General features: G+C 37.0%; 1 protein-coding gene across 1 annotated transcript; it reads left to right on the forward strand.

Moving 5' to 3' along the window:
• Nucleotides 1-1,267: 1,267 nt before the first annotated feature.
• LOC110883607 lies at nt 1,268-2,008 on the forward strand. The gene has a single exon (XM_022131323.1). It carries the CDS (start codon nt 1,268-1,270, stop codon nt 2,006-2,008), a length of 741 nt encoding a protein of 246 aa, XP_021987015.1.
• The last annotated feature ends 11,999 nt before the right edge of the window (nt 2,009-14,007 follow it).

Here is a 14,007-nt window from a genome sequence, read left to right on the forward strand (position 1 = left end):
TCAACGACTAAGTGGACACAGAACGTCGCTTCGAAGGCTGCGGCGCAGCGGTTAGCGCAAGTTATGGCTTCTCAGACTACCGGTGATGATGATGAGGATGAGGATTATGATCACCTAGGGTTCTAGTTTGCTAAACCGACGTCGTTTGGGAGTAAGAGTAACGGTAATGGTAGCGGTAGTCCGTTGTCTGGTGTTTCGTTTGCTAGACTGAATAGATCGCCGTTGCCTGCGGTAAGTCAACAAGTCAACGCAATATGTTCTTTTGTAGTTTCGCCTAATTGTTAATTAGATCAGTTGTTTGAGAGTTTAGATGTAAGGTAATTGCTAGATTCTTAATTGTGCAGTGTTTGATTAAGTTATGTGGTTTAGTTAGAGGTTAATGTATTGAATTAGGGTGAATAAATTGTTTGATTTAGCGTTGGATGCGAAGAATGCTTGCTTACTTAATTGTAAAATTGTATGATTAATGGTGCTCGGACCCGACAAAAATTAAAGAGGAAGCTCGAAAATTTTTTTGCTTTTAAATTCCGAGAACCTTTGAGAAATCGTCCGGATTTCTTGTGTCACAACATAAAAAAACTTTCGGAAGAAGATAAGGAGATGCTGGTAGCTTCTTTCACGTTAACGGAAATCAAGGAGGCGGTGTGGGAATGTGGGAGCGATAAATCCCCCGGCCCGGATGGCCTTAATTTTTGTTTCATAAAACGCTTTTGGGAAGTTCTAAAGGATGATTTCAGTAAAATTCTGCAAGAGTTTTATGAGCACGGCATAATTAGTCGTGGGTGTGGATCGTCTTTTCTCGCTTTAATTCCTAAAGGTACGGACCCCTTATTTCTTAACGATTACCGACCAATTAGCTTGATCGGTTGCATCTCAAAAGTCATTTCTAAGGTTATGGCAAATAGAATCAAAAAGGTGATGGACACTTTAATTTCCGATGTGCAATCCGGTTTTTTTATCAAACCGGAACATATTGGATGGCCCTTTAATGCTAAATGAAATCATATCTTGGGTGAAGAAAACGAAAGCAAGATCTTTTCTTTTAAAAATAGACATTGAAAAGGCCTACGACTCAATAAGTTGGGAATTCATTGACAAAGTATTGTCTCAAATGGAATTCCCGGGACGATGTAGGAAATGGGTTTGGGGTATGTTGGAATCTTCTAGGGCGTCGGTGCTAATTAATGGATCACCAACACTAGAGTTTCAATGCTATAGGGGGGTTCGCCAAGGGGATCCGCTATCGCGTTTTATCTTCATATTAGCAATGGAGGCGTTGTCGTGCTTCATGTTTAAGGCGATTTCGGGGGGTCTCATCAAGGGTATAGAACTCCCAAACGGGGGTCCTGTTATGTCTCACCTAATGTACGCGGACGACGTGGTATTCATGGGGGAATGGAGCGAAAACACAATTATGAACCTTGTGAGGATTATGCGGGGTTTTTACTTAATTTCGGGGCTGAAAATAAGCCATAAAAAATCACATCTATTTGGCATCGGAGTCGACCCCTCAACGGTTCATGTGACGGCGAATAATATCCACTGCAAAGTCGGCTCGTTTCCATGTAAGTACCTCGGCCTTTTAGTGGGTGCCAACATGAATCAAGCTCGACATTGGAGTGGAGTGATTGAAATTCTCAAGTCTAGACTCTCTAAATGGAAGGCGTCCACACTCTCAATCGGAGGTAGAATAACTTTATTAAAATCCGTCTTGGATAGTTTACCACTTTATTTCTTTTCGTTGTATAAAGCTCCAATCGGAGTTTTGGATAAACTGGAAGTAATAAGAAGGCGATTCTTTCGGGGTGGGGATGAAAGTAAAAATAAAACCAATTGGGTATGTTGGGAGCGTGTGATCGGGCCTCGTGAAAAGGGTGGAACTGGTATCGGGTCTCTTCGGGACATGAACCTAAGCCTCCTTGTCAAGTGGTGGTGGAGGTTTAAAACGGAAGACGGAAGTCTATGGAAAAGGGTGATCTCGGCTATACATTATCAATCTAGCACTTAGTTGTTTCTTCCGGTCAAGGCTGGAATTTCAGGTCCTTGGAATGCAATTTTAAAAATTGGGAATGAATTAAGTAACGGGAACATGCTGGTCAATAAGCATATTAAAGGTATCATCGGAGACGGGAATTCTGTTCGCTTTTGGGTCGATAATTGGTTAGCCGATGGGCCACTAATGGACCGTTTCCCAGCTCTGTTTGCTTTAGAAGCCGAAAAAGGTGTCACTGTGGCTAATAGCTTCACATCGTTAGGCTGGTTAGGTGAATGGAGAAGGAATCCGGCTACTGGATCGGAAATCAGCGAGTTACTAGCTCTTAGTGACGAGCTAATGGGTATGACGCTGAACGGAGGCCCAGATAAATGGGTGTGGGAGGCTGATCCATCAGGTTTATTCACGGTTCAGTCGTGCAAAAGAATACTAAACGCCTACACTGTACCGTATTTTCCGTTTAACTGGTGCAATTGGGTTCCAAAGAAAATAAATGTGTTTGGTTGGCGTGCTGAACAAGAGCGGCTGCCAACCTTGGTGGCTTTACACAAAAGAAGGATTCTCCACGGCTCAACAACATGCCGTTTGTGTGGGGAGTGCGATGAAACGGCAGCTCACCTTTTCACTTCCTGCTATATTGCTACCTTGATATGGTGCAAAATAGGGGAGTGGTGTAATATCCCACCGATTTTCGCGTTCACTTTTAAAGATCTCTTAATCATACACAAAAACTCGAGCACGAGCAGGGCGAAAGAAAAGGCGATCTATGCAGTAATTTTGATAACATGTTGGGTGATTTGGAGAAGCCGGAATGCATTAATCTTCTCAGGTAAACGGGTCGATCCGGATCGGCTGTTGGGAGAGATTAAATCCACGGCTTACTTGTGGATAAAACACCGAGCGAAGAACTTGAAGGTGGAATGGGAACAATGGTGCACTTTTAATTTTTAAAATGTAATTTTTAATAATTAGCTGGGTTTGATAGTTTTGGTGATGCTTGTTTGTTTGTTTCCAGTAGCCTGCTGGAACATATACTGTTGTGGTGTTTGTTTTTGAATGAAATTTGCCTTCCAAAAAAAAGAATTCAGATCTTATTTACTTTTAACATAGTTGACTGCTTGAGACCACCTATTAGCTATGTATTTCGATAAGAGGTTAATGTGTTGATTTAGACTGAATAAGCTGATTGATTTAACTTGTATATATATAATTGATGAAGGTTCTTAGGAACAGTTCCTGTTTCCCAGTTGTTCTCACCTACATCTGCCAGTGATGTTATGTTCTTGGTCTTGCATTTTATATAGAAGTGAGAGCTAAGAGGCACAATGGAGAGAGGTGAGAGTCAAGAGAGAGCAGAAATTTGTCGTCACCGGTGGTTTGTTGGTTTGTAGGCTAGAGACCCACCGTCACTGTTGGTACACTCACATGTCGCCCACCAGTCATCTTTAGTTCCGCAAAGAACGTATTACTACATTACAAACAAGTACTAACAACTTTCCTAAAACAGGTGAAGCAGATAAGAGCCAACTGACAAGGTGCACTCGCTACAAGGCCTAAACATCGCACACAAGACGCATATTGTATTAATGTTAGAGATACACCCACAACTTCAAACTTTTTGCAAACGAACCTTTTAGTTTACTATCAACAACTTAATGGAAATGAATGCCCCGCCTCACCGCGGCGGGTCATCTTCTAGTTAGAAATAAAATAAATAAATAAATGACCTGACACATCATCAAGGTAACCTACAAACCTACTAATTACGCAGTATTAGAACAACAATTGAAAGTTAAATGACTTTAAAGAGACAAAAAAAGATTGAGTTACTTTAATGGAACAAATTAGAAACTTGGCTACTATTCTACAAAGTAACCCCTTATTGTAAAAATGGAAAAGAGGCTGAATATAAGATGTACTTATAGTAGGGGTGTTAAACGGGTCGTGTTCGCGGGTTGGCGTGTTCAACCCACCCGAACCCGAAAATTTTATACGAACCCGAACCCGACCCGGACCCGAAAATTGTGTCATACCAATGAGCCCGAACCCGACCCGAATACTCATGGGTTGACCCGAACACGACTCATTCAACCCGACAATTTTTATTTTTTAAATTTTTTTACACAAATTAATATATTAAATTTAAAGTTTACTTAAAAACACAAATGTATATAACTAGTATTAAGCCCCCCGCGTTGCGGCGGGGGGCGTTAAACCATGCCAAAGTGATCACTTAAGCCTCCCTAAGTGAGTATCAGCCTTCTAGCTTTATGTCCATGATCTTGAATAGTTTCTTTGCTTCTCTCAATTGAGACCTGGTCCAACAAATTGCACTCTTCACCACACCGTTTATTATCAATGGCACGTTGCTCTGTAATGAGTTCTAACAACACTTATCTGGTAATCTCCATTTTAAACTCCAAATACTAATACTAAAATTCTAATAAATAAATATGATGATATATGGGGGAGGCAAACGTTCCTGGATATCACTATACAAACCAATTATTAATTCCTCATGCAAATTAAGTTATGGTCATTAGAATATGACATTTGACCCATGTAATGGTAAAGGAAGTTTATTGACTTGCAGCCAATTTAAGTCAATAAATACACCCATCCCCTATGTCTAGAATCATTCACAAACAACAAAAATTAAAACCCTTATATCCCATCACCTAGATTATATATATGAATATCACAACTTTTCTCAGAGATAACAATCTCCCATCCCTTCTCTTCCTGCTATCAACAGTCTTCTTCCTCTTATTCGTCTTCAAACAAAGAAAATTGTTTTTTTTTCTAAGAGCCTCAAAAACCTTCCACCAGGTCCACCAAAGTTGGCAATAATCGGAAACTTACATCAAGTGGGGACAGGCCTCATGTTTCCATCGCCAACAGGGTGACTTTCAACGTGTTATAAATGTTTGACCTGTTCTACCTGTTAGCTATCTTTTTTTATTTGACCCGATTGAGAAAAGACGGAATCCAAATTGACCCATTAATAAGCAAACATGTTGCCATGGCTACTTGTAAGCAAAACCATACAAACCCGCTGGTGCAATCCAGAGTTTGCAATAGTCTTGGTAGAGCTCGAACAGGAAATTTTGCAGCGGCACAAAGAGGGCTATGTCTTATCACGCGCGCACACAAGAATACTCATACCTGCAATTTGAAAAAAAAAAGTTTTCACTTCACTGCATAATAAGTGTTATTCAAATCTAAGACCCCACATGCATTATAACACTCATCAAATCCCACACTTAAACAATAAAACATTCGTAAATGAAATTGTATAAAAGAAATTTAATCTTAGATATATAGCAAAAATGAATGAACGTTGACAAAAAAAAACAAAAAAGTTATTCATACCTCACGGGTCAAACAACGATTTTAGTGGCTGAGGCTTCTCTAAGTGCTTGAAGGGCAATCTTCTGAGCGGTTTCGCGTTGCTGTATAGCTTTCTGAAATGATATATTATTATTTTTCTCATAATTTAAATAACATAACTCAGAATCGGTTTCTTAAATTTGAATACAGTTTCAAAACTTTTGAATTTGAATAACCCGTGGAACAAATTATAACTTTTGAAGTCTGTTTATAAGGCCAAAAACTCGAGTAGGATTGTAAAAAAAATGCAGCCTTTTAATTTACCTTTCCCAGAAGGCCAAGTTCTCTTGGTATATTAAATGATGTGTCGGTGTCCCCATTTGGACAATTATGTTGTGAAGCCATATATGAGTTTGAATAACTCTTCGTCTTTGAACCAACACTTGGTGAAGACGACACTCGCGTGTTCCTAGAATTTGGAGACGGTGTTGTGTCATTCTTTTCTTTCAATAAAGAGTTTCAATGTATTCAAGATAACTGAACTTGGTCATTCTTCAAAAAGGTTACAGGACATTCACATGTCTATATGCTAAGATAGTTAAGATTTCAAATAAAAACTAATAACCATAAAGCTAAAACTATATGTACTATGATTCACGGAAACAAACCCTAAAATACGGCTGCGATCGGCAGCGGATAGAACCACCGCCGCTTGAGTCTAGCTGCCTAACCTTTGATCTCTTCAAAACATTCAATGCAGAAGGATTTGTCTGCCAAAAAACAAATTGTTAGTTTAAAAACGTAATCAATCAAAGAGATAACAAATTTTATCAAGTTTTCTTTTTTAATCCAATTTCTTAGACCAAAAACAAACAATGTCAATATTCATTATGGATTTTAAATATCAATCCATTAGCCTTAGTAACCTTAAGTTTTCATTTCCTTTGCTATGTAGAAGTGTTGTAATACTTTATTTTAGAACGCAAGTCTACACATCTCTACATGAATCTTGAAAAGTTTCAAACTTTCTGTTTTGAAAATTTTGTTGTTTTGAACTTTTCTTTGTGTTTGTGGGGCTAGATAGTGAGGATCTTTTAATCTTTAACCATTATGAAGCACAAACACATCATAAAAATGGCAGCCGTTGCCCACAACATCAAAAACGCAATGTGTGACTTGCAATGACTCTATTTTTGCTATCTCCACTAAGACATTGTGGTCACTTCGCTTGCTACATAATGCTTTAATTTTGGGAAAGATGTCCCAAATAGCAAAAACCCAAGGTTTATACAACTCCAACATTGATGCTAATGTGGATGGACTCACTGTGACTGCGGATACCAGAGTTAACATAAACATTCCACTTATTTACCCTCCCCAATATCTTCATGAAAGCATAAAAGTTTGAATAACATTTGACCAACATTCTAACTCAGTGAGCAAAAAACCCTAGTTTCACTTAACCCTCTATGCAAATATTCAAGAATGAGGGGAGGGTTGATAAAAAAGACAAACCTGAAACACCAAGAACAAATTAGATACGTGAGAAGCTAAGCAGAGAAGATCAGACATGAACCATTCTGAGTTTACCTTCTTGGCGGCGGATTGCGACAGAGTTACTGCAGGTTTTCGTCGGACGGATGGGAGTTGGTCGTTGGATAACGTGGCGTAGAGACCGGAGGTGTTGTGACGATGAACTGGTGGTGAAGTGGAGGTGTGCGACGGAGACGAATGTGTGTTGTTTTGGAAGCGAGAGGTTTCGAAGTGTTTTGGTGGTTGTTGTTGTTGAGATGTTGTGACGCGTGGGTTAAGCTTCTGCAAGAATGGAACACGTATGTACAGGCAATAGGTGGCAAAGAAAACCACACAACAGAGTAGAAGACCGTTATGGCAGAACCGTAAATAGCATCTTCATTTTGACCCATTAATACACTGTTCCTAAGCATCTATCTGAATTGTATATATATAATAATGTATATATATAATAATAATACAGTTACATTTAAATTATAAAATCTTATGTGAGTTCCTTTTTCTAAGTTATAATTATAGCATAAAATACATACCTAATTTAATTTATAATATAAAACATATTGTAAAAAAATATTATATAATATAAAGGGGTTAAACGGGTCAACCCGTCAACCCGACCAGGTTGACCCGAACCCGACCCGTTTAGCTAAACGGGTTCGCGGGTTCAACCTGAATGAAACTGACCCGAACCCGTTTAGACTAAACATAAACCCGCGAATTTCGTGTTAGGTTCGTGTCGTGTTTTCAGGTCGTGTCAGAAATTCACACCCCTAATTTATAGGGGGGATGATTAAGGTTTAATTGGTTGGGTCATTAATGAAATTAGTTGGGAGATTATTAGGCTGGAGGGTGTGGGGGCGCCACCCAACCCAGCTGTCACTCTATAGCGCCCCACCCCCGCCATCGTTCACACCCCCGGCGCTATGCCGGGGCGCCATTGAACGTCCGCCACCGTGGTAACGAGCTCGAAGGGCTTTATCAGGTGGGGCCCACAACTTGTAAACCAATCAATTTTTTTTTTTAATTTTGTTTAATAGGGGCACTATTCACACCCTACAAATTAAAGGGGGGCTCCATAGCTGACATGGATCTACGTGAACTTGATAAAGCCCCATGAGGCTCCAACCACACCCTATAGCCTTATAAAAAAACACAACCAAAGCTGACCAAGGCAGTCCGGTCACAAGGCTGTCTTTAACAACCATGTTGCCCCTCTTTTTCGTGTTTTTTCTAGAGATATAGAACCTATAATTGTTGTGTAATTTAAATCAATGTTTTAAAAACCGGTAAATACCGGCCGGTTATACCGGTATTACCATTTTCAGATGTAAATCCGGTACGAAACACCCATGTAAATAAGTGAAACGGCATAAGGTTTGTACCGGCGATAAAATCCGGTATACCGGTTTGAAACGTAATACCGGTACCGGTCCAGGGTTATTTTAGTTTGCGTTGTTACTTATTTTTACTAAATATGTTACTTATCTTACGTAATTTTTATATATTATGATTATTCGTAACTAAAAGTTCTTATTTAATATTGTATGAAACGAAAATAGATATCCTCTAGTTGATGAGGATGACGATAATAGTGAATTTCGTCTTTTATGCGATCATGAACTTAATGTATTCAACACTCAAATGGCTTAAACATGTCGTACACTTTCATTTAAAAGAGTTTGTTAGAAAATTGAATGATTTCTATTATCTTTTGGATTATATTTTATTATGGATTTATTTTTGGATCATCTTTTATCTTTTAATATGTAGTCATGCATTTTTTGATTAACTTTTGAGTTGATTTTGTAATTTATAAAAGTATAGAGTTAGCTAGTCAACCCGGTTGAACCGCTCAGTACAACCTGGTTCAACCGATTGAACCAATTTTTAGCCTAATCCAGTTTGATTTAAAAACTGGTTTTTAAAACATTGATTTAAATAATTAAGATGTTTTATGGTAGGTATAAATTAAAAGCAAAAACAACTATACAATCACATGTTGCGGCAGTAATTGTTGCCATCTTTACTTTTTTTTTTTATTGTCATGTATTCCCTAATGTTTCATTTTAATGCTCATTATAAGGTATTTTAAATAGGAACATATAATTAGTGTAGAAAGGTGGATGATGACTTGTGCTTGTTTTCACTATTTGATTATCAAGTTTAAACAGAAATTAAATGGGTGTTTTAAAGTAAATCTAATCTAATCAAATCATAAAAGTGTTCAAATGAAGGAGTGTAACTTAGTTTGAAAGGCCAAAGCCTCCATTTGTTCACACTTTACAAGTCACAAGTTCATCATATAGAAGAGATGATGACTTGTGCTTGTTTTCATCATTCGAATATCAAGTTTAAACAAAAATTAAATGGGTGTTTGAACCCAAAACTTTGATGGCAATTCCCTAAACACAAACTCACAACCATAGACTAAGTTGTGAGCTTGGTGGGAATAAGATTCCATCAAGTTATCTATCAAAACATGAAGATTTAGAAAGATAAAAATGAGCATAATTTAAAGTACACTTTGGACCTTAAAAATGGTGAGGTTTCATCTTAGTTTTCCTAAGCAAACTTGTGAAAACCTTCCTAGAGGTTATCCAAGTGTTAAGAATAAAGAAACAAGAAGAAAATTGAAGTAGAAGTGAGTTAAAACTCACTTTTTATGGCTGAAACTTTCTGATGTGTAAGCTGAATTGGAGCTGAGTTTAGAGAGGTTTTTGAGAGTGTTTAAGGGTTGTAAAAATGGAAAAGAGACTGAATATAAGGTGTATTTAGGCCATGGGGTATGGGGCGAGAGTTTGGGCGTGGGTTGGGGGAAAACGCCCAAGGCACCACCCCGGGTGGGCTTGGGTTGGGGCGTGGCCCCTTGGGGCTTGGCTTTCAAGCCGGGCGTGGGGCGGAGGAGCAACTGACATGGCGGGCTGTAAATGGTTATAAATATATATATATTAGAAAAAAAAAAGCTGAACCCAAGCCCCACCATAACCCCTTATGAAAATCCAAAGCTCAAGTCTTATAGGGGGAAGGATTAGGGTTTAATTGGTTTGATATTAATGAAATTAGTTGGGTGATTATTATAAAAAAACACAACCAAAGCTGCCCAAGGCAGTTCGGTCACAAGGCTGTTTTTAACAGCCATATTACCCCTCTTTTTCCTTTTTATTCTAGACATATAAAACCTATAATTGTTGTGTAATTTAAATAATCAAGATGTTTAATGGTAGGTATAAATTAAAAGCAAAAACAACTATACAATCACATGTTGCGACAGTAATTGTTGCCATCTTTACTTTTTTTTATTGTCATGTAGTCGCTAATGTTTCATTTTAATGCTCATTATAAGGTATTTTAAATAGGAACATATAATTAGTGTAGAAAGGTGGATCAACTAATGGTCTAGCCGTGTGGGCTGTGAATCATGATTTAATATGAAACATCCTAGTCCCTTAAAGTCTTTTATGATCACAATTAATATGAAACGATTAATATGAATCACGAGATTATAAGGTATCTTAAAGTCTTTTATGATTTTGGCCATCGTAGTTTAATGTATGGTGTAATGGAAGGTATTTTTAGTATACTTAATATATAATTTGATATATAACACCTATAAAAAGAATGACTATGTATTGTGAAGATGAAATTAAGGTAGCGTTCGTTTCATGGAATGGAATGGAATGGAATTAGGAAGTTTTTCTTTGTAAAATTGATCTTGGTTGGGGGAGGGAGGAATTTGAAATCCTTCACTCTAATGAAATTTGTGACTATTTCAACATTCCTTAGAAATCCTTCACTCAAATGAAGGAATGGAATGGAATGTTGAAATAGTCACAAATTTCATTGATTAAAGAAATTCATTGGATTTCAAATTCCTCCATCCCCCAACCAAGATCAATTTTACAAAGAAAAACTTCCTAATTCCATTCCATTCCATTCCATTCCATGAAACGAACGCTACCTAAGTGTTCGCTTGTACGAAAAGTATAAAACACGTATTTAAAATACGCTAGCTTGTGAAGGTACAAGTATGTGTTTTACGAGAGAGGCTTGTATGTATCGAGAATGTATATACTTTGTATGTAAAACAAGTACGATTAAAATAAAACAACTATAATTTTAATAAGATGGTCAAGTTTTATCACGATCAAAAATACGAATTACAAAAACGGAAACGAAATACGATTACGACAAGGGTGTAAGTTTCCAAAAATAGGTACACGAATAATCTTTCTAATTAAAGTAAGTTTCAAAAAAGGTGAGGCGTTACAATAACTCATCTCCAAAATACGTCTGTTTGTTGTTGATTCCGACCCTTTCGTCACCGGAAATATGTAAAACCTCTTCCTCTTCCGTCTAAGGTAACCTTTTGTTGATGATTCCCGACTCTTTGACCCGTCCTTCATGAGTAGCTTTTACTTGTAATTCTTCCTCTTTTTATTTTTCATCTTCCTCATATTCTTCTTCGTAGTCTTTGTCTGAATCGGGATCACGGACCGGGTTACGAAATAGATTGTTTTGGTAGTGGGAGGTAGGCTAGCGACACGAGAAACAGTCCACCATTTTATCGTGTATGGGGCTTTGGTCGGGTGATAAAGTAAAATATTCGCTTGTGACTTGGGTTGGTATGTTGGGGTGGGAGAAGTGTTGTGGATACGGTTGGGTGGGAAACGATTGTGTGGGAAATGGTCGGGTGGGTATTAGTTCGTATTGTAAACGAAACCTATCTAGTTCGCCTAGATTAGTACGATCCATGGCCTAGTTTTTTTTCTTTGTAGCGGACGTTAATTTTTTTTTTCTGCTTGAGCCCGCCATCGAGTTTTTTGGTTGAAAATTGGGTGCTATAATGTGTATTTTTTAGATATGAATCGTGCATAAAATGGGTAAAGGTTGGATGTATATATAGGGTGAGAATATATATATATATATATAGGGGATTATTCAAATGAAAACCACTTTTATTGTGAAAACTCGAAAACTAACTAAAAAGCCTAAAAAAACCTAAAAAACATACAAAATTTTTTTTTTACAATTTTTTTTAGAAAAATCGTTACTTTTTATATATGGAAAAAAAATTTCAAAAAAAAAATATATTTTTTGGTTGTACTGCACATGTGCACTAATACGGAAAGCCTAAACCACTTAACCCACCCCCCACCGACACCCCCCAAAAACCTAAACCCCCCACCCCCCCCCCCAAAAAAAAAAAAAAAAAACCTAAACCCCCCCACCCCCACCCTCCCGAAAACCTAAAACTAAACCCTAAACATAAACCCGAAAAAAACCTAACCCCCCACCCTCACCCCCCAAAAACCTAAACCCCCCCCCCCCAACCCAAAAACCTAATCCTAATCCTAATCCTAAACCTCTAAAAAAACTAACCCTAAAAGCTAAACTAGAATCAAAAAGCTAATTTTAAGCATGTAATGCACATTGTAGTACATGTTATATTGCACATGTGCACTACTATAATAATAGTATTGAAAACAAGACGACACCATAAATCTTTTTTTATGTCATAAAAAATATGCTCGAATATACTTGAATGAAAGATAAGAAAATTTGTGATCTTATGGTGTCATTTTTGTTTTAAAATGATAACGTATGGAGAAATGGGAAATGTTTGAAAAGTTATATATTTTTTGTTCCAATTTTACCCCTCCTTCATTAAAAGTCTTCCCCCCTCCTTTTTAGTGGGTTTTAGTTAGTTTTCTAGTTTTCACAATAACTAGTGGTTTTCATTTGAACCTTCCCCTATATATATATATATATATATATATATATATATATATGTGTGTATATATATATATATATATATATATATTAAAAAAGTTGCCCCCCAACGGATATATAGTCGTTCAACGGCTATATTCTTAAAACAAAACCAACCATCACAACGCGACTCTCACCCTTTCCATTCCCAACATGCGTGATACACCCCTTGCAGCGGTGTATCACACCATCACCCACCATCATACACCACTATCACATACCACCTCGTGTACACTGAAAATGGAAGTTGTTTGCATAGCAGGGGCGGATGTACCATATGAGAAGGGGTAGCCTCCGCTACCCCTTGGCGATCCGCGCGGTAGTGTAAATTTTGGAAAAATTTGACATTTTACGTTTTTTTCGATTTCGTTACCTCTTTCTTTTAAGACGTTACCCCTATGAAAGTTTTCTAGATCCGCCACTGTTGCATAGTTCACGTGTAAATATAATAAAACCCATTTGTAGATATTTACATGGGTGTAAACTGGACGAGTTGAGTTATGTTGGGTTAAGTTCATGTTCAACCCATTTAACTTAAGAGAGTTCGACCTCGACTCGTTTCGAGTTTTAGTTTTGAGGCTAAAGGTTGATTCGTTTGTAGTTTTTCAAGCTTGAGTTTAACTCGACTCTTTCATTATTTATTAACTATTAAATGATTTTATTTATATGCATATATATTATATACACCATAATATATGTGTTTAATTAATTTTATCAACATTTTTGCATAATAGCTATTATGTAAATAAGTCTATATTATATAATAAAAGAAACCATTTGGGGAAGACTTGTCATCATATTAGGCCATGTCTTATAGATAATTATTATTTTAGTTTAATCTCTTCTAGTTAATTATAGATAACACTCCTACTACATATTATTTAGTTTAATATCTTATGGATAATTATTATTTAGTTAATCTCCTTCTCATTTATAATATTATTTATTTGAATTAATTATTACTTTTATATTTATCTATTTACTTCAAATTCAAACTTGGTTATCTAATTTGATTTTAACTATATATTTGAACGTTTTGTTTAGTTTGGTATCAACAAGATTTTATGAAGTTAAAATAAAATTAAGAGTTAATTGCTCGGATGGTCCCTGTGGTTTCATATTTTTTCACGTTTAGTCCCCACCTTTTGAAAATAGCATGTATGCTCCCTATGGTTTGTCATTTTGTTACTCGGATAGTCCCCCAACATTTACTCTGGGGACTATCCGAGTAACAAAGTGACAAACCATAGGGAGCATATCTGCTATTTTCAAAATAACTGACATCTACTCAGGGACTATCCGAGTAACAAAATGACAAACCATAGGGAGCATGCCTGCTATTTTCAAAAGGTGGGGACTAAACGTGAAAAAACTTGAAACCA

This window comes from Helianthus annuus, chromosome 10, assembly GCF_002127325.2.
Source record: "Helianthus annuus cultivar XRQ/B chromosome 10, HanXRQr2.0-SUNRISE, whole genome shotgun sequence".
In the NCBI taxonomy this organism is placed as follows: Eukaryota; Viridiplantae; Streptophyta; class Magnoliopsida; order Asterales; family Asteraceae; genus Helianthus; species Helianthus annuus.